Consider the following 19,015-nt stretch of genomic DNA (forward strand, 5'->3'; position numbering starts at 1 on the left):
AACCCTTTCGCCCAGTGTTAGGAAGATGTAACCTATAGATTTTATAGATCTCCTGTGCCTTTAAAAAAAAATCCATGTCCACTGAGTGATGTCAGCCTTTCAATTCAATAACTAATTATAAATTACCTCATGGTAAACACATAACGCAACTCTAATATCTAAATAGGACTACAAGTTTACAAAGTTGTAAACTTTGGCAAATTAATTGTAAACCGCCATTTCCTTTGATATCTGTATGAACGCAAAAGTTAAACCCAGAGTCAATTAGTTCAGGTGCAGAAGAAGGGGAGGAGTCAGAGCTTGCTGAAGAAAACTTGCCTGCAAGCAGGTTAGATGTGCAGAATTAGTGAGTCAAATACAGGTTAGGTTAGCGCTCTTTCTGGGTTAACAAACTCAGCTTTCAGGAAAAAAGCCTGGATACACCATTTTTGGCATGATAAAACACAAACAGATGCATCTGCTACATTATTTATTTGAAGGACTGCAGAACTGAAGCAGATTATAGATAGGTGCAAGTAACCAAAGAATGATTACAGATGAGCAAAATAATTTGTGATCTAAGTGCTTAAATGCAATGAAACCAACTCTGAAAGGTACATGAACATAGAAATTTTCTTATTTCACATTTTTCACTTTATTTACAAGTCATGTTACTGGGTTTTAAATGTGTTGTAACGGTCAAGACAACAGTCAGAATACAGTATAGCGGTATTGTTTTAATTGGACTGGAAGTGTTAATCTAAAAGCAGTCTGTAAGTGTGCTGTGTACATTCATCCATGTGAGGATACAAGAAAAAGATCATTAATAATGAATTAAATCTCATAAATCAAGTCTGGTGAATGCACTCTGATCCATGGTCATATAAGGCCTGCCAGTGCCAAAAAAAGACAATGAAAAGTGGGGGATAATAAAAAGGTGACATAGAATGAGGCACGTTTAACAGAATTTACATTATGGAAAAACTGGTCAAAACTCCTTTTGAAATTTAAAATAGTCAGTTTGGCAGAAGTCACTATCTCAGCTGTGTGAAATATTGAGACCTTTCACAAAAATAAAATTGATGTTGAATAGTCAATTTCTCATTTGTTCCCCAAGAAATTTATGCCAGGCAGTAGCAATAAAAATCCAGACATCTGAGACTGAGAGTATATCAAGTACAAAAATATCAAAAGAAAAGAACAATGTAACAACACTGCAATGTGCCAAAGTTACCAGGACTTCTAGTTTTTAACATCAAATGAACTGAAAAGGCACCCCAACTCACTCAAGCTGACACTGAAACCTCTTATCATATAATCTTCAGTGGAATTTAGTGAAAACGCCTAATATTGTACATTGTATACATATACACCAATTCAGCAAAAATGTCACTTAAACACGCAGTTAAGTGGTGTTAATCTTTATATTCCCATCTTATTTCAAAACAGTTGCTGTGTTTACTGCAGTGGCTCTCGTAATTCGAGGTGTGGACAACCAGCGGAAAATATGGTGTCAAACCAAGTTAAATGACAAAATTTATGCAAAGAAAATAAACTAAAGTCTGACACATATATACATATATATACACATATATACATATATATATATATATATATGTGTGTCAGACTTTAGTTTATTTTCTTGCAGGGTGAGACAGACTTGAGTGTCAACTTTCTGCAAATTCTGAAAGGAGGAATACCAGAGGAAGTTCAAAAACCACTGGTTTAAGGCAACCCTGCTTTTCCTGATGGAGACCAATATTTAAGCAGGTCAGTGTGGAGACTGGCTTGACAATGGATGTGCTCTTGGTGCATGCAACATGACCTAATAGTGTTTATAAAAGTTCACCCAGAAATAACACCCAATCACACACTGCAAAACTGCCTAACACATTTCCTCTTTCACAGCTGAGGCCATCACAGGAGAATTTCTATGATGGTATTTATTCTGGGGGCCAACTATTAGCAATTACTGGTCTTCACACTAAGTCTGTTTTTCTTCTTTGTCCAAGATAAGAAAACCAGTGAAAGGTTTTCAGGCTTCTTTAGAAATCAGGAACGATTGTACAAGGTCAGAAAAATGATTTCTTCATCTTCCATTTCCAACTGTGAGTGCTCATGTGGGTTTCTAGAGGATGACTGTATGCTGAAGAAAAAATGGCTAAAAAGAAAATGCTTTGGTCCATGTATGATCTATCTTGGCAGTTAGGGTTGATATATTCCAGAGCATGCATGACGCAGCTCATATTCTAGCAGTCTCAGGTACACTGACCCTGTCTGTGTTTATCCGTTCTCCTTCCACAGTACTAAGTGAATGCTATGGTCTGGCATGCTGGTGGCAAACACCAGTCCAGAGTCATTGCCCCCATCCAAACCGTTAAGCCAAGAGGTCACGCCGGCCAGAAAGCTGGATCCTCGCTTGGATTTTCTATACGCTGGTAGAGGCCAACGGCCTGAGATAGCCTCTGTCCTCAGGTCCATCACATACAAGAAGTGGTTGTCAAAAAGAAGCGCAAACACTTCACCAAAGCTGAGCAGGGACAGGTTGGCTGGATCTTGCATTTTTATCACCCTGGGAAAATAAAGATAAGCTGCATTTAAAGTTGCCAAAATATAATCGGTTACTCATGAGTTTGCTCTGATTGTACATGCAAAGAGTTTAAAAAACAACAACAACAACAACTAAATGGCTAGATGCTCTATAGCATAATGGTCTACACATTTGTTTTAAGTATAATCATAAAATTAGAGAGGCCGTCTGTCACCCAAATCCAAATTGGAACTGAATCCACAGAAAAGGGGCCTGAAAGCTAAAGGCTCTACCTCCCATGCTACTTTTAAATACTCTTGGAACTACAACTAAGTCAGGAATCTAAGATTAAAGGGGTGGTGATATGAGGTGTTTAAGATGGGACCTTATTACTGTACATTTGTGAGTCACACCAGGGAGTCGAGCACTTCTGATTTAAGGCTTTTTCAGAAGAGCCACAGTATCCATCGTCGTACACAGTGAGGATGTAACACTATTGGCAAGATAATCAACCTCTGTGCGAGTACAGTTTAGGTAGCTGTTCTGCATTGTGTTGGCACACAGCATTGAAAATGTTAACAGTGGAGGAATTACATTTGAACTTAGTTACACCACTTTCAGAAACACATCTACTGTAATGAAACATATTCCCCACTGTTGTGCAATCAATTATAGTAAATCGAAATTTTATTAAAAAGGGATTTCTTGAGTATGATTTAAGTGGTGGGTGGTCTCATATGCATTTTGATGGAAGTCACCTGAGTCTAATAACAGATTAAATATAGTGTTGTGTAGTGTGCTCAGCATCTACAACAGGGGTGTCCAACTCCAGGCTTCAAGGGCTGGTGTCCTGCAGGTTTTAGACATCACCCTGGGTCAACACAACTGAATCAAATGATTAGTTCATTACCAGGCCTCTGGAGAACTTCAAGACATGCTGAGGAGGTCATTTAGCCATTTAAATCAGCAGTGTTGGATCAAGGACACATCCAAAACCTGCAGGACACTGGCCCTTGAGGCCTGGAGTTGGACACCCCTGATATACATGAATATTAAAATCACCCATATTAATCACTTTACCTGACCTGAGTACTAAATAAGATAAAAGTCTGAGAATTCAGATGGAAACTGAGTAAAGGCCAGGAGAATGATATACAACAAATAACGTTGTGAGTTTTCCAGTTACAATGTACAAGGCTAAGATTTAGCCTTTCAAGTTAATTACAACTCTGCTTGGGTCTTTGGTTGATTATTTAACTGGAGTCAAAGACTGCTGCCACTCTTCGGCTTATGTTTCGAGGATTCTAACAGTATGACTTGGGGATGCTGATTCATCCTACTCTAATCAGGCTACTTTTCAATCAAACAGGATTTTTTAGAGGTTCAGGAATTTAAGAGGGGTGCCAACAAAACAAATATCAATAACAAATTTTCAATCCTAACTTTTTCACGTCTCCATAATTTTTCTTGTAACTGCCTTGATATTTTGCTCATATTGAGGCTACAGGCTGGTTGGTGGCTGGCTCTAAGCTTTGGATAGCTTTAGCCACTTTGACTTAGCTCCTTTAAATTATACATGTTCTGTTGGTTGAGGGTGATTTAAGTGTATAATTAGGTTTGTTTTTGTGGTGTGAGGTATTTAACTTTGACAAACTATGTGCCTCTACTCAGAGTAAAGAGTTTCCATGCTATCAACTAGAGATGGCACGATACCACTTTTTTATGTCCGATACCGATATCATAAATTTGGATATCTGCCGATACAGATATGAATCCGATATAGTGTTTTTTAATCAACAAAACTGTTTTTTAAATATCTTGCTGCATTTTGTATAAGTTCATACTCAAGTTTAAAACAACAACTACACTAAAGCTATTCTGTTATACCTGTATGCAAAAAAAATGTTTCATAGTTCAGCAATACTGATCAATCTAATAAACTTAAACCTACACCATCCTCCCTATTCTGGTATTTTAAAGAGTACGTAGCATAAATATTAAGCAACCTAACTAATAGGGTTCCAACTCCCAGCAACAACAAAAATAAATAAATAAAAAATAGGGAACCACCCCTCACGCGCCACCTCATGATGCTTAATCGACGTAATCAACCTTAATTTGATGCAGTGTGAAAAAAATGCACAGAAATCAATTATTTTTCAAGAAATATTAAATAGATTCAACATCTTTCTTCAACAAAATTGCAGACTGCACAGATGGTACCTTCCCAAAGGAAAAAGTACTATAGCTTACTAGGGTATATATATTAGACTTAATAGTTAATATATATACAGTAATGGACTTCTATTCATTTTGCATCAAATTAAAACTTTGGGTGTCAGATAATTATTTATTAAAAGCTTGACATTTTAAATGAGAATAAGAAAGAAAAGTATGTCTTTGTGCCCCCTTTTCCCTGTTAATGCCCTATCGGCCCCCCTGGCTAAACTTTGCTAGATCCGCCCCTGCACAGTTACCAGCGTCAGCTACGTAGAAAAAGATCCTCGAGTAGAAAGTAATATTAAATACATTCTAACAACAGCTGATCAAGCTTAAACGTGCTTCTGTTGTTCAGCCGCTGGTTTCCTCTTTCTGGTGCAAAGTGGGCCAAAAGCAAACTAGAGACACGGACTCACGACAGAAAAGCTGATCAGCTGATCGTTAAGCAGTTTCATGATTGAAGTAGCAGCAAGAAGAGGCAGTCGCTCCATATATCGTTTGTTAAGCTTAACGCAGGAATGCTTTACAAACATTCAGAGATGGACTTACACACTTGCTTTACTTCTCTCGGGGATAACTTTGTCGGAGATGAAATGCCGGGTTGCTAGCGAAGCTCCAAATGCTATCCAGAGCACCGACAGGTCCCGCATGCCACAGCCGCTCTATCACGTGATGCATACTGCTCCAACGTGCTAACGTTCTGAGGTGAGTTACGGCGTATTGCAAGTTTTGTGAGGTGGTTTCGTGATATTTAATGGATCGGATTACATTTTTTATTTTTCTCCGATATCCGATCCAGTAATTTAGGTCAGTATCGGACCGATACCGATACGTAATATCGGATCGGTCCATCTCTACTATCAACATGTTAGTGTTTCACTGTGAGAGCGCATGGAACTATTTGCCTGTGCCGCTGTGTGCATGTTTATATGTATGAAATGGATGAGCTCATAATGAGTATGTGAAGCCAGTCAGCTGGTCACCAAGAAATTACCTGACTCCGGTCCATAGCCGGTCAATCGGTGTATCTCTAGTGGAAATCACTCAGACTCGACTTGGATCGACTGGCTTTCCATTACAATCACTACCACCTAATGTGGTAGGTACTATTTTAGTACCTAGTACCAGGTACAATGGCCTAATGGAAAACCCTGAAAACTGTGGTGAGTTGATCCGAGTAGATACTAATGGAAAGGGGGTTTTAGATTTTCGCAGATTTTTTTCAGTGTTTACTGTAACCACGTTGATTAGTATTGGGTTTTTTTTCCCCAGACCAGAAATAAAACGTTTAGAACGCTCATGGGCCTTCATATTTATATCTACAGTCTATATCAAAATGTCTTTTCCAACCTGTTCTTGCAATGATGACAACTTGTAATTTCATTAAGGTTTCATATTATTTATTTAAATCCGAAATGATAGGCAAGTCACCTCTCATTCACTCCATTACATTTCGTAAACCGTCTGTCTCCCCTGCATATTATAGATTAATTATAGAGATTATAGAGCCAGGTGGAACTAGAATTCGGTATGTTATCAAATTTCCCCTTACACGCCATAATTGCTGATAGAGAACTGGCAGTTAAATCTAGAACAAAAGCAAACTGATGGATAAACCACACTAAAATATGTCAGTGGTCAATTTGGGTCGGTTTTACATGTTGCATTTTTTCTGATGTTGTGCTTATGACACAAAGCTTTTCCTAACCAGTCTCTATGTGTTAGCCCTGTGACAAACTAGCGACCTTTCCAGAGTGTACCCTGCCTCTCGCCATAAGACAGCAGGGATGGACTCCAGTCCCCCCGCGACCCTGAAAATGTTAAACTGAAGAGAATGGATGAATGGAATTATAATCTGAATTTGAGGGTTACAGCCTTGTCATCAATACAAATTGAACAGGTGATCAAATAATTATTTCCTCCACTTTAGTACAACCCTCATGATCTTACAACTTTAAAATCCCAAAAAAATGTCATATGGACATCTTGGGAAGGAAATGTGAACAAGGTGATCGACGGACACTTTCCTTGGTTACTTCAGTTTTTAACTAGCTTTTTGTATGCTGTAGTTTTATTTGATTTTCTCTATCCATCCATCCTCTTGTGCTTATCCTTATGAGGGTTGCAGAAGAGCTGGAGCCTATCCCAGCTATCACAGGGCGAGATGCAAGGTACACCCTGGACAGATTGCCAGTTTGTCACAGGGCTAACACAGAGAGATAGACAACCACTCACGGAGGAACTGCAGGAGGAAACCGGATTACCTGGAGAAAACAAAACGCAAACACAGGGAGAACATGCAAACTCCACACAAAAAGGGCCCGGTCTGATGGGGGAGTGAAACTCAACAGTACTAACCACTGCATTTTCTGTTCCTACTTCATACTAGGCACCTGCATGTTTTCTAAAATTATGCAACCTATTTTACCTGAGAATCTCAAAACTGGCAAAATCCCACTGATAGACTCCGAGGTCAGAGCTGCATATGATGTAGCGTCCATCAAACTGCAGGCGAGGTTGGAGGCTGATGCTGCGGTCCTCTGACACCGACAGTGTCTTTAAACACTTGCAGTTGATCTCTCGGCCTAAAGGCCATACCTGTACACAAAACACAGGACTGGCTCCATCTTATGGACTCTTTAGATATAGCAGGTCATGTATGATGAACAAGTCGTTTTCCTTTAAAACACATTAACTATGAAAGGGAACATTACCTTAATCTCATACTTGTCAGCACTGAGGAGAATGTAATCACCAGGACTGTGCACCATTGATTCCACTTCACTCTTCTGTAGTATCACCTGATAACAGAAAATCAACAAAAGTTTCACATCTTTAAAACAACAACAAACAAAAAACATTAAGATTGGTTATTTCCTGCCAGTAATTGAAGTAATGGAAATAAGTTTCACACAAACTCAGACAAAAAAACCCATAAAATTCTGACCTTTGTTACCCACTCAGTGTGTCCAGTCAGCGTGTTGAGACAGGCACCAGCAGATAAAGCCCAGACCTTCACTGAGAAGTCTGCAGAGCCGCTGACAAGTACATCCAGCTCATCATTGTAGTCGACACTGAAAACTGCACACGTGCACATACACATGCGCGCGCACACACACACACAGTTAGGAGCTGTCGCACACATTAAACATGTAGCTATTCTTGTTGGCAGATAATACCAAGCTTTGCCTAGGAGAAGTTCCACTAGTATAACAAAAATGGAACTGTCCCATTCTTGATAACCCTCATCTTTACAAAACCTCTTGAATCCACCAGTGACTGTTTCAGTGTACTCCATCTCTCTACTCTGGCATATGGCATAGAAACTGAACATTTAACAGTGTTTCCTGAAAACCCTCTCCTGTCTGATCATTTCCTGATAACATTTACATTTACAATAATTGATTACACAGCAGTGGAGAGTAGACTTTATCAAAGTAGATGTCTTTCTGAAAGCGCTGTAACTAAGTTTAAGAATATAATCCACCCACTGTTATCATCTTCAATGCCCTGTACCAACACAGAGCAGAGCAGCTATCTGAACGCTACCCCATCAGAGGTCGACTATCTTGTTAATAATTTCACCTCCTCACTACGTACGACTCTGGATACTGTAGCTCCAGTGAAAACTAAGGTCTCTAATAGAGCTGGGCGATATGAGATTTTTTCATATCACGATATGTTTTTTTCATTTCAGTCGATAACGATATCTATCACGATATAAGCCAAATAACTATATTTGTAAGATTTAAATGTGCTGTTGCTCACAAGTAAAATGTGAAATAATCAGCAGCTTGTTTTGATTTAAATATTTATTTCTCATAATAAGTTCAACAGGGTAGATGTACTTAAGGAACATGAGACTTTTTCAGATAAATAAAGGCAAATATTGCAAACTACACAAAAGGCAGCCGCTAAAGCGTTTAAGTTTCAAAATAGAACAAACGAAACAGACTAAATTGTCAATTCCACTTAGAAACAAAATATTAATTCTAAAAATAAATCTTAGTTTGTTTTACAGAAGAACAGACAAAACTGACTAACTTTTGTCAATATCAAATAAACTGAGAACTAAAAGGAAATTCTCAATCTCTCCTTGTTGTATAGCTTAGCTTTTCAAACAGTTTTAACAGTTACTTTAGTCTGACAAAAGCCGAATGACGAATTAGCGCTTCCAGTCAGAGACTGAGGCTACGTCCACACGTACACGGGTATTTTTGAAAACGGAGATTTTCCATTTTCGTTTTAAAAAATAATCCCGTCCACACATAAAGGCAGAAATGAAGGAAAACGCTGCTATGAACATGCCAAAGCAGCAGGTGGCGCTAGATTCCTAACCGTGCAGAAATGTTGGCCAATCAGAAGTCTAGAAGCCTCGGTGGGAAAAAGTAAACAAAGCTGGGGCATAGAAGCAGAACCGAGTCGTATGTGTGGACGGACAGTAACTGTGTGTATATGTAAGCATTTAAACACTGCAGAGAGTAGAATTAACAGTATTGTAGAAATTCATTTCACCGAAACAATAACGTGGCGCACAGTGTGATGCATGCACCAGTTTATTGTATTTCCAGACTTGCTTTCGGCACAATTTGCAGTGCACGCTACTCTGTTTTTTGTCAGACTTGAAATAGCCGAAATACCTTCACACTACGGAACTTCTATGGCTCTTCCGTTCGACAATCTCTCCGGCGTTGGAACCATCATCTGTTTTCTCTTCGGTCACGCTCGGTTGATTTTTCTAGTCGGCACACTCATTTCCTCCATTACGCGCTGGCTCCATTACCCGCTGGCTGCTTCCCAAACAAACACACGTGCAGCTTGGCACTTGTGCTGTAGGTAACAAGTCACGCGACGTGACGCTGCGGCTGTGATTGGTTCGGCTCTGGGCTACTTGATTTGGATTGGCTGACTTTTTTTTTTTTTTTTTAAGAGGACAAGAGCGGCGAGGTCTATCGCGATAGCTTAATTTCTCTATCGAGTAAAAGTTATATCGCGATACATATCGTTATCGTTCTATCGCCCAGCTCTAGTCTCTAATCAGAAGTACCTGACTCCGTGGTATAATTCTCAAACACGTAGCCTAAAGCAGATGACTCATAATCTGGAGAGGAAATGGCATGTCACAAATGTAGAAGATCATCATTTAGCCTGGAGAAATAGTTTTCTGCTTTATAAGAAAGCCCTCCGCAAAGCCAGAACATCTTACTATTCATCACTGATTGAAGAAAATAAGAACAACCCCAGGTTTCTCTTCAGCACTGTAGCCAGGCTGACAAAAAGTCAGAGCTCTGTTGAGCCAACCATCCCTTTAACGGTAACTAGTAATGACTTCATGAACTTCTTCACAAATAAAATTTTTATCATTAGAGAAAAAATTACCAATAATCATCCCACAGATGTAATATTATCTACAGCTACTCTTAGTACCATTGATGTTAAGTTAGACTCTTTTTCTCCAATTGATCTTTCTGAGTTAACTTCAATAATTACTTCCTCCAAACCATCAACGTGTCTTTTAGACCCCATTCCTACAAAACTGCTCAAAGAAGTCCTGCCATTAATTAATTCTTCAATCTTAAATATGATCAACCTATCTCTAATAATCGGCTATGTACCACAGGCCTTCAAACTGGCTGTAGTTAAACCTTTACTCAAAAAACCATCTCTAGACCCAGCAGTCTTAGCTAATTATAGGCCAACCTTCCTTTCATATCAAAAATCCTTGAAAGAGTAGTTGTCAAACAGCTAACAGATCATCTGCAGAGGGATGGCTTATTTGAAGAGTTTCAGTCAGGTTTCAGAGCTCATCACAGCACAGAAACAGCTTTAGTGAAGGTTACAAATGATCTTCTTATGGCCTCTGACAGTGGACTCATCTCTGTGCTTGTCCTGCTAGACCTTAGTGCAGCATTCGATACTGTTGACCATAATATCCTATTAGAGCGATTAGAACATGCTGTAGGTATTACAGGTACTGCGCTGCAGTGGTTTGTATCATATCTATCTAATAGACTCCAATTTGTGCATGTAAATGGAGAGTCCTCTTCACACACTGAGGTTAATTATGGAGTTCCACAGGGTTCAGTGCTAGGACCAATTCTGTTTACATTATACATGCTTCCCTTAGGCAGCATCATTAGAAGACATAGCATACATTTTCACTGCTATGCAGATGACACCCAGCTCTATCTGTCCATGAAGCCAGATAGCACACACCAATTAGTTAGACTGCAGGAATGTCTTAAAGACATAAAAATCTGGATGGCCGCTAACTTTCTGCTTCTTAATTCAGATAAAACTGAGGTTATTGTACTCGGCCCTGAAAATCTTAGAAATATGGTGTCTAACCAGATTCTTACTCTGGATGGCATTACCTTGGCCTCCAGTAACGCTGTGAGGAACCTTGGAGTGATTTTTGACCAGGATATGTCCTTCAACGCACATATTAAACAAATATGTAAGACTGTGTTCTTCCATTTGCGCAACATCTCTAAAATTAGAAATATCCTGTCTCAGAGTGACGCTGAAAAACTAGTTCATGCATTTATTACTTCCAGGCTGGACTACTGTAATTCATTATTATCAGGATGTCCAAAAAACTCGCTGAAAAGCCTTCAGCTAATCCAAAATGCTGCAGCAAGAGTTCTGACAGGGACTAGAAAGAGAGAGCATATTTCTCCTGTTTTGGCTTCCCTTCATTGGCTTCCTGTTAAATCCAGAATTGAATTCAAAATCCCGCTCCTCACATACAAGGTCTTAAATAATCAGGCCCCATCTTATCTTAATGACCTTGTAGTACCATATCACCCTATTAGAGCACTTCACTCTCGCTCTGCAGGCCTACTTGTTGTTTCTAGAGTATTTAAAAGTAGAATGGGAGGGAGAGCCTTCAGTTTTCAGGCCCCTCTTCTGTGGAACCAGCTTCCAGTTTGGATTCGGGAGACAGACACTATCTCTACTTTTAAGATTAGGCTTCAAACTTTCCTTTTTGCTAAAGCATATAGTTAGGGCTGGACCAGGTGACCCTGAATCCTCCCTTAATTATGCTGCAATAGACGTAGGCTGCCGGGGGATCCCCATGATGCATTGAGTTTTTCCTTTCCAGTCACCTTTCTCACTCACTATGTGTTAACAGACCTCTCTGCATTGAATCATATCTGTTATTAACCTCTGTCTCTCTTCCACAGCATGTCTTTTATCCTGTCTTCCTTCTCTCACCCCAACCGGTCGCAGCAGATGGCCGCCCCTCCCTGAGCCTGGTTCTGCCGGAGGTTTCTTCCTGTTAAAAGGGAGTTTTTCCTTCCCACTGTCGCCAAAGTGCTGGCTCATAGGGGGGTCATATGATTGTTGGGTTTTTCTCTGTATCTATGAAGCGCCTTGAGGCGACTGTTGTTGTGATTTGGCGCTATATAAATAAAATTGAATTGAACTGAATTACTCTTTTTAATCCCCAAACTTGGTGGCAGATGACTGCTAAATATTCCACAGTGTACAGAAATGTGCACAGACAGTTGGGTTATATTTTTTGCCATTTCCTTTTAGGTTTGTTTCAAAACTGTCTGTGGACTTGTGTTTCTTGCCTAATCAGACTTTTTTAATGCCTTTGTTTTGACAGATTTTAAAGTTCCCTTGCCATATAAAGCACTGTCACAAAGAGATAACATAAAATACTAAAAATAACGCTTCTTCCATGCAAAGTTGACCGTTTCGCTATTGACCACATGTTATCTGCCTCTCCTCTAGCATTAATATGCTTCCTATTCTAGATAAGGACATAATTGCTCAACACTGAAACCAACCTGCTCCTGTGTGGCCACGGAATTGCTGGATTTTAGCCCCTGTACTCCACTCCCAGCATGCAATAGTGTTGTCAAAGGACCCAGTCACCAGCTTCTGTTCATCAAATTTTACTGTGGCACAGGTGTGTGTCTGAATTCCATAAATGCACTGTCCAGTACGCACATCCCATAATTTGGCAGAGAGATCGTCAGATCCTGAAAAACAAGTAAAAACCATCAGTGTTACTGCTGTAGTGACAGGTTCAACCTACATGAGTGTATATAGAAGGCTCAACATGTACAAGCCCTCACACACTGAGAATGAAACAAACATTACAAACAATGCTTCCACACCTATTCCAGACATGGTCTGCATGAAAGAAGACAAAACTGGGTATACTCAAAACAACCCTTATGAGTGTGCTACTGGTAGAAACTACTGTGCCATAATGTGATACAGATGAAAAAACAACAACAACAGCAACCTATACAGTACCATTAACAAGTATATGTCTTAGTTTTTATTTTTTGCATGTTTGTCATACTTTGGGCCCTGAAGCAAGGGCACTCAAGTTATGCGGCAGGACAATGATCTGAAACGCACGAGCAAGTCCACTACCAATTGTGTGGGGTTTTTTTTTGTTTTTTTTAAATACAACAAGACAAAAAACAGTTATCCCAAATACTTTAGTGCAGTTCTTGCTGGCAACAACGGCACAAACAGTTGTTAGGGTTAAGGTGCAATTTCTGTTTCACACACGGCCAGGTAGGTTTGGATTAGGGCTGCCCTAGTTATCATTTATATATCACTTTAAGCAAGACAAATGTAGATACAAGACAAGAGAGGATAACTCACACGCCTATCTTTTTTCCTAGTAACTCTCTCGTCTCTATTTTATCTATCAAACTTCCAAAGAAGAACCAACAGTAGCTAAAACAGACTCAAAGAAAAAGTGTTTTTATGATAACTATGAACCTGAGTGAAAGTCAGCCTCTTCCTACAAGGGTGCAGAGAATGGAAAAACTGTGTTGGAATATGAAATGTAAAATAAAAAGCATATGAAACCATCAATGCGGTGTGTGTGTGTGTTGTTTGGGGTGTAAGAAGTTGGCAAAGTATTTCAGGTAGCAGCTTCCTAAGTTGTAAAGTTTCCATTAACTACCATTTCCTATTGGAAATGGTAGTTAATGGAAACAGTAGAGGACAAATTAAGGTGTGGTTTTAAGATCTTAAGGCCAGGAACCCGTCAGAGAAACTTGCTGATGATAGAAAAGAGATATCATGTTGTATGCTTAATATTCTTAGTAATGAAATCCCAGAAAGTTAATTCTGTTTATCTGCACTACGAATTTCCAGTAGGTGAAACCTCTGATCACTCATTCAAGTGACTTCTGTTTTCTGTATAAGGTTTCCTCAAGATTATATAGATTGTACAGGTGCATAACAAATATCAACCATGAACTAGCATCATTACCTAACATTGAGCCACAAGTGCAGTTTCATGATCATTAATATGCAAATTGATCAAACTGATCAAAGTCCAATTTGAGTACTATTAAAAATTCTGCAATAAAAGCATAGTCCAGACATCCTCTCATATGCATATATTTAAATTATAGATTTTGAATAAATCTATAATCATTAAAAGCAAACTTTTTTTTCATTTACCCATTATTGGGTATGGTGTATAGAGTTTAAATATAAATCCATTTCGGAACAAGAGAAGTACTGTGAATACTTTCTGGACGCATTGCATGTGAATGACTCCTGGGTGAAAATCAAATTTCAAGACGTACAACAATTTACTGATTACATTAACACATCAGGTTCACCACAGAAGGAAAGACAAAATCACGTGGTAGTGTTCTTGAACTTAAATTACCGTGAACAACAGGGAACATTTGAAAGTTGTAAACTGACACATACCAATCAGTTTTTAAGGTTTTGACTATCATCATCCACTCAAACACAAATTGTGTGACATCAGGACTCTACAACACAAAGTGAACACCATCCCCATAGACAATGGATATCATATCAAAGAGGCCCTGAGTAAATGTGGTTATCGCAACTGTGCATTTGTCAAAGCTCAGAAGACAGCTAAAGAATGTTCCAGGCGAGAGAGAGATCAACTACTTCCTAAACGAAAACCAATGGTAAGATCTTATGTGTCCGGAGTATAAGAAATGTGCTTTGTCTATGCCAAAAGCACTATGCCAAAAGCTGGACCTTATACTACGTAATTTATGAATTCAGCAGGGGATCAAACAATTAATTCCCCTGCTGTACGTGAAAAGTGAACTGTCACCTCTGAACTAAGGAGTGTGCTAAGATTGAAGACATTTCCCAACTCTTGTTAATAGTACTCATGGACGTTAATCCATGGTCATGACAATTTCCAAATCAAATTCCTTTTTAAATAGAAACAAAAAACAAAAAAAAAACCATAGGCCCGGTGACAGATCTATTTTATAAGCACTCTTTAAATGACTATAACTCTTACCATTGCGCTTAAGAGAAAATTGAAATGGTTTTAACCCTTTGAAACACATCATATATCAGTATTTTTAGTGTATTCAGTGAATAGTTTTATATTTACTTTTTGTCTATACAGATGTCAGATGATAGACTTGTTTAAACGCTATTTTCAAACTGCAGTTTTTCATGTGTGTATGGGTACATTTCTCAGGACATGATGTGAAGTTAAACTAAAAGGAGTGTTAGTATTATGAGGTTGACAGAAATATCTCTGGATAAAACTGATGAGCTGTACAGCACTGTGTCATGACTCTATCGTAGACGTTTGAGAGCTACCAATTTGATATTTTGCTACTCTAATAAAGACAGAACACACAGTCATGGGGTACCTGTGCAGAGGAGGCCGTCCTTGTAATAAAGAGCATATACTCGAGCACTGTGACCAATAAGTGATGACGTCTCAAAGGCTTCTTGATCCTTTAACTGCATCATACGCAGCTTAGCCTTCAGGTAGACCCCCTTCCAATGTGATGCATCCTGAATGGTCTCATCAGTCTTCCAGCCTAGCTCCCGACACACACCCTGCCACACCTCAGTGCAAGAGTTTATCACCTACCAAAAAAAAAAAAGAAAAAAAAGAAAGAAAGTAAGAATAGTTGATATGTGAAACAAGTGTTGTCAGGCTCTGTGGATCAATAATAAACATCCTTAAAAACTTGATTATCCATCTGTGTCACAAAAATTAAGCTGTATGACGGATTTAATCAATTAAATTTCCACCTGTAATTCACTTTGCTCATGCTTCATATAATCATTATCTATACATTTCAACAAACATATCAGAAAGTCCATGCAAACAACAATATATATAACGTATATGCCACTTGGTGGAGAGGTTCATATTCATCTAACTATGAGAATGTATACAGTCTTGGTAATCTAAATATGTGTTCACTTTTTATGCAAGGAAACAAAAGTCATCCCAAAACACAGATGTCACAAGCATTTTACATCACTGGCCCCACATACAGCCCACTTTGATGTTAAGTGGGCTGGACCAGTAACACTACATGATAAATGTGTAAAATTAGTGCATAAAACGCAGTCTTGTATGCGTTTGCTCCCACATGTTATACTTTTAATGTGACAGTATTACAGATTCATCAACAGATCAATCCAGAGTGCTGACATGATGTCCATCTCAAGAGTATTCCACAAGAGCACTGAACAAACACTATTCTTTTTCACAGATACAGTAAACCAAGAAAAACAATGTTGAAAATACAACATGAATATATCACAATTGGAACTGTCAGTGAAGCTCATATGTGGGCATACATCAGTGCAACAACATCACTGTCTGTATATGTCTGTCAGTTTAGCTATTGACTGTATCTTTGGGCCTGGACAACCGTCATATCTGCATTTTTGGATTTAGGTTGTTATTGAGGATTAAATGGATACCTATAGACAGCATAATAACAGATAAGTACCTTCTACAAACCAAACAATTCTTTCAGAAGCTAATAGCTGCACTTTTATCAAAAACTGAAAGAAGGCATTAGATTTCACTGTGAATGTTTGTAATCATTATTTTCTTTTACAGTTCATTCCTTGAGGAAAGTCAGATAAACAAGGGGTCTGGAAATTTTAGAATTACCTTGTTCCATTGTTTGCAGACTAGGCAGCAGGTGAGCAAGGTCTGAGGATCCAGCCAGCGCAGCAAGTAGAAGGCCAACTCCAAGGGAAGAAGGCGCAAAAAGTCACGTTTCAGCAGTGTCTCTAGTCCATTCGAGAGATGGCGGAGCTGAGCAGCACCACTTAAAGATATGAGGTGGTCCAAAGACTGGTTGCGCTGCTGGTCATTTAGAGTAAGGAAAGTAGCAGAGACTGACTCCAGCCACCCCTCAAATGCTGCCTTCTCCATGGGCACATGAGAGCGACCTGCAAGAGCTATAAGAATAATGCAGGGTCCGACCTCATCAATTTGGTCAGGAGAAAACTACCAAACTCATCATACACAGAGACAGATTCAACATGCCCTCCAGTCATTGCAATATATATATATATATATATATATATATATTTTTTTTTTTTTTTTTTTTTTTTTTTTTTAAAGAGTACGTTTGAGCCCCTCCAACCCCTTAACATTTAAATCTCTTGAAGAATGAATGACGCCAATTCTGAATCCCTGAAAGGTCATGAACAATAACAGTACAAAATGTATGATTTAAGAAGTGTCCCTGGTTCAGACATTTAACCTGGATCAACCAGCATCATCTCCTCACTCATACAGCGTTTAAGATCCGGCCATAGCAGGGTAGCTAATAACCAAAGCTGCAGAAGGCTTTCCGTCAGGCTTCATAAAGCCTTCCGAGCCTGAAAACGACACATGAATGTAAAATAAAGTACATTCGGGTATATGTTTCACTTATTTAAAATTGAAATTTAAAGGAAGCCACTTTTATGGGCTCCCGTGTCTGCTTGTGCATTCGTTGTAAGTTAGCCTGACTAGCTAGCAACTTTTGTAGCTAACGTTAGCTCTGTAGCAGTGTTATTGTTTAGAGCAAACTAGCTACAAGTGGAAACACTCAAATACTTAGAGAACAGTATATGCTATTAAATGATTTATAACTGTAATTGGAAATTCAAATTGCCCACCAACCAGAGTTGCAGGGAGTTTCCGGATCAACACTTTCCCGGTTTAGGTCACATCGCTAAGTTAGCTGTCGAAAGCTAATCTGGCAACCACCAAGTTAAACGGATTCCAAAGAAAGCTAGTTTTGTAGTTGAGGTTAGCTAACAACCACGATAGTGCTTGTTTTTGTTAATTTTGAATTACACGTAAAACACGTAACGGTAGTCTTCGTTACAGCTCTATGGTGTAGATATTTCATGCAGCAGGGGAAAACGATAGCACCTTCTGACAGCATGAAACTATAATATAATGGAAACGCTACCCCTTCATAAGAGGTCGTTGTCACCCTCAGTATAATCTTACAGGAGGCAAAGTAAGAGTTTTTATCTCAAAACAACGGGCAACATTTAACAATATACAACCGCATATTTAGTAGCTTTGCCAGCATATTCAGTATACTTATACTTTATAACATTTTTGCATTTTTATTTTCAGCGTTCCCTCTTTTGACGCAACTTGCCTGCAAGACAATGCTGCTGGCACGAAAACAAATAGATTAACTAACTTCCGGTTTTCGCGCGAGTAGGTGTGTCCAGAGTCAGAACCCTTTTTTTAAAAGAAAAAAGGAGTATCAGTACGACGGAGTAATAGCGCCACGTTAAGAAAACAAAATATTATTGATCATTTTGAGAATAAAGTCGAAATTTCGAGATTAAAGCTCTATTTCGAGGAAAATAGTACAAATACTATTTTGAGAAGAAAGTCGAATAAAAAAAGTGAAAAAGTTAAATTTTGCTGCAGGCTTTGAATGGTAAAAAGTAGCACCACTTGGTGGACAAATATAAAATTAAAAATTGAACCGAGTAGTCCAAAAGAAAATCTTAGCATAAAGGAATGCATTAGTTATGTATGGAAGCTTCATTCCGTCACTAAAAAAACGCTATCCATAACTCGAAATAAGTAAAAATTTCGAGTTATTATAGATAGCATTTATTTATTTTTAGTGGTGGAAACAAGCTTCCATAGGATAGCAAGGAATGGTATAAGGTCTACCCCAGTACTCATCACCTCTAATGAAGGATATGCTACTAAGGAAAATAATGTGGGATGAATTAGTTACACTTTGATGGGGTAGAGCCCTCCAGTGAGATGTTTCAAGTGTCCGAGTTATGGATATGTGGCAGCTAGGCTGCTAGGATTCAAGGAAATTAATTTGGAAGAAATATGTCAAATTACCTATCCTCAGGACAGTGAAGCACAAAGAACAAAACAAAGTCAGCACTTAGAATGGGATGACACAGACACAGAGGACTTGTTCTAAAGAGGTTATGATCATGGCAACTAGTAGCATTTGCATACTGCTGTTTGTTATGCAGTGGAATGCTAGGAGC

The 19,015-nt window shown here is 38.8% G+C and overlaps 1 protein-coding gene across 1 annotated transcript; it reads right to left on the bottom strand.

The window, feature by feature from the left end:
• Window positions 1-452: 452 nt before the first annotated feature.
• On the bottom strand, window positions 453-17,954 carry fbxw2 (F-box and WD repeat domain containing 2). The gene is made up of 8 exons (XM_004564644.6): window positions 17,652-17,954; window positions 16,647-16,939; window positions 15,376-15,598; window positions 12,529-12,723; window positions 7,677-7,810; window positions 7,444-7,530; window positions 7,158-7,327; window positions 453-2,551 (listed from the first exon to the last, which is right to left on the bottom strand). The coding sequence occupies exons 2-8, from the start codon at window positions 16,911-16,913 to the stop codon at window positions 2,263-2,265; spliced, it is 1,365 nt and encodes a 454-aa protein (XP_004564701.1). The 5' UTR covers window positions 16,914-16,939; window positions 17,652-17,954; the 3' UTR covers window positions 453-2,262.
• Between the last annotated feature and the right edge of the window lie 1,061 nt (window positions 17,955-19,015).

Source organism: Maylandia zebra, linkage group LG7 (assembly GCF_041146795.1).
Source record: "Maylandia zebra isolate NMK-2024a linkage group LG7, Mzebra_GT3a, whole genome shotgun sequence".
NCBI classification, from domain to species: Eukaryota; Metazoa; Chordata; class Actinopteri; order Cichliformes; family Cichlidae; genus Maylandia; species Maylandia zebra.

Coding starts and splice junctions, on each gene's coding strand:
- fbxw2 (XM_004564644.6), bottom strand. CDS start 16,913: ATGGAGAAGGCAGCATTTGAGGGGTGGCTGGAGTCAGTCTCTGCTACT. Junction 15,599..16,646: donor TCTGCAAACAATGGAACAAG/GTAATTCTAAAA, acceptor TTTTTTTGGTAG/GTGATAAACTCTTGCACTGA. Junction 7,811..12,528: donor CCGTGGCCACACAGGAGCAG/GTTGGTTTCAGT, acceptor GCACGTGTGCAG/TTTTCAGTGTCGACTACAAT.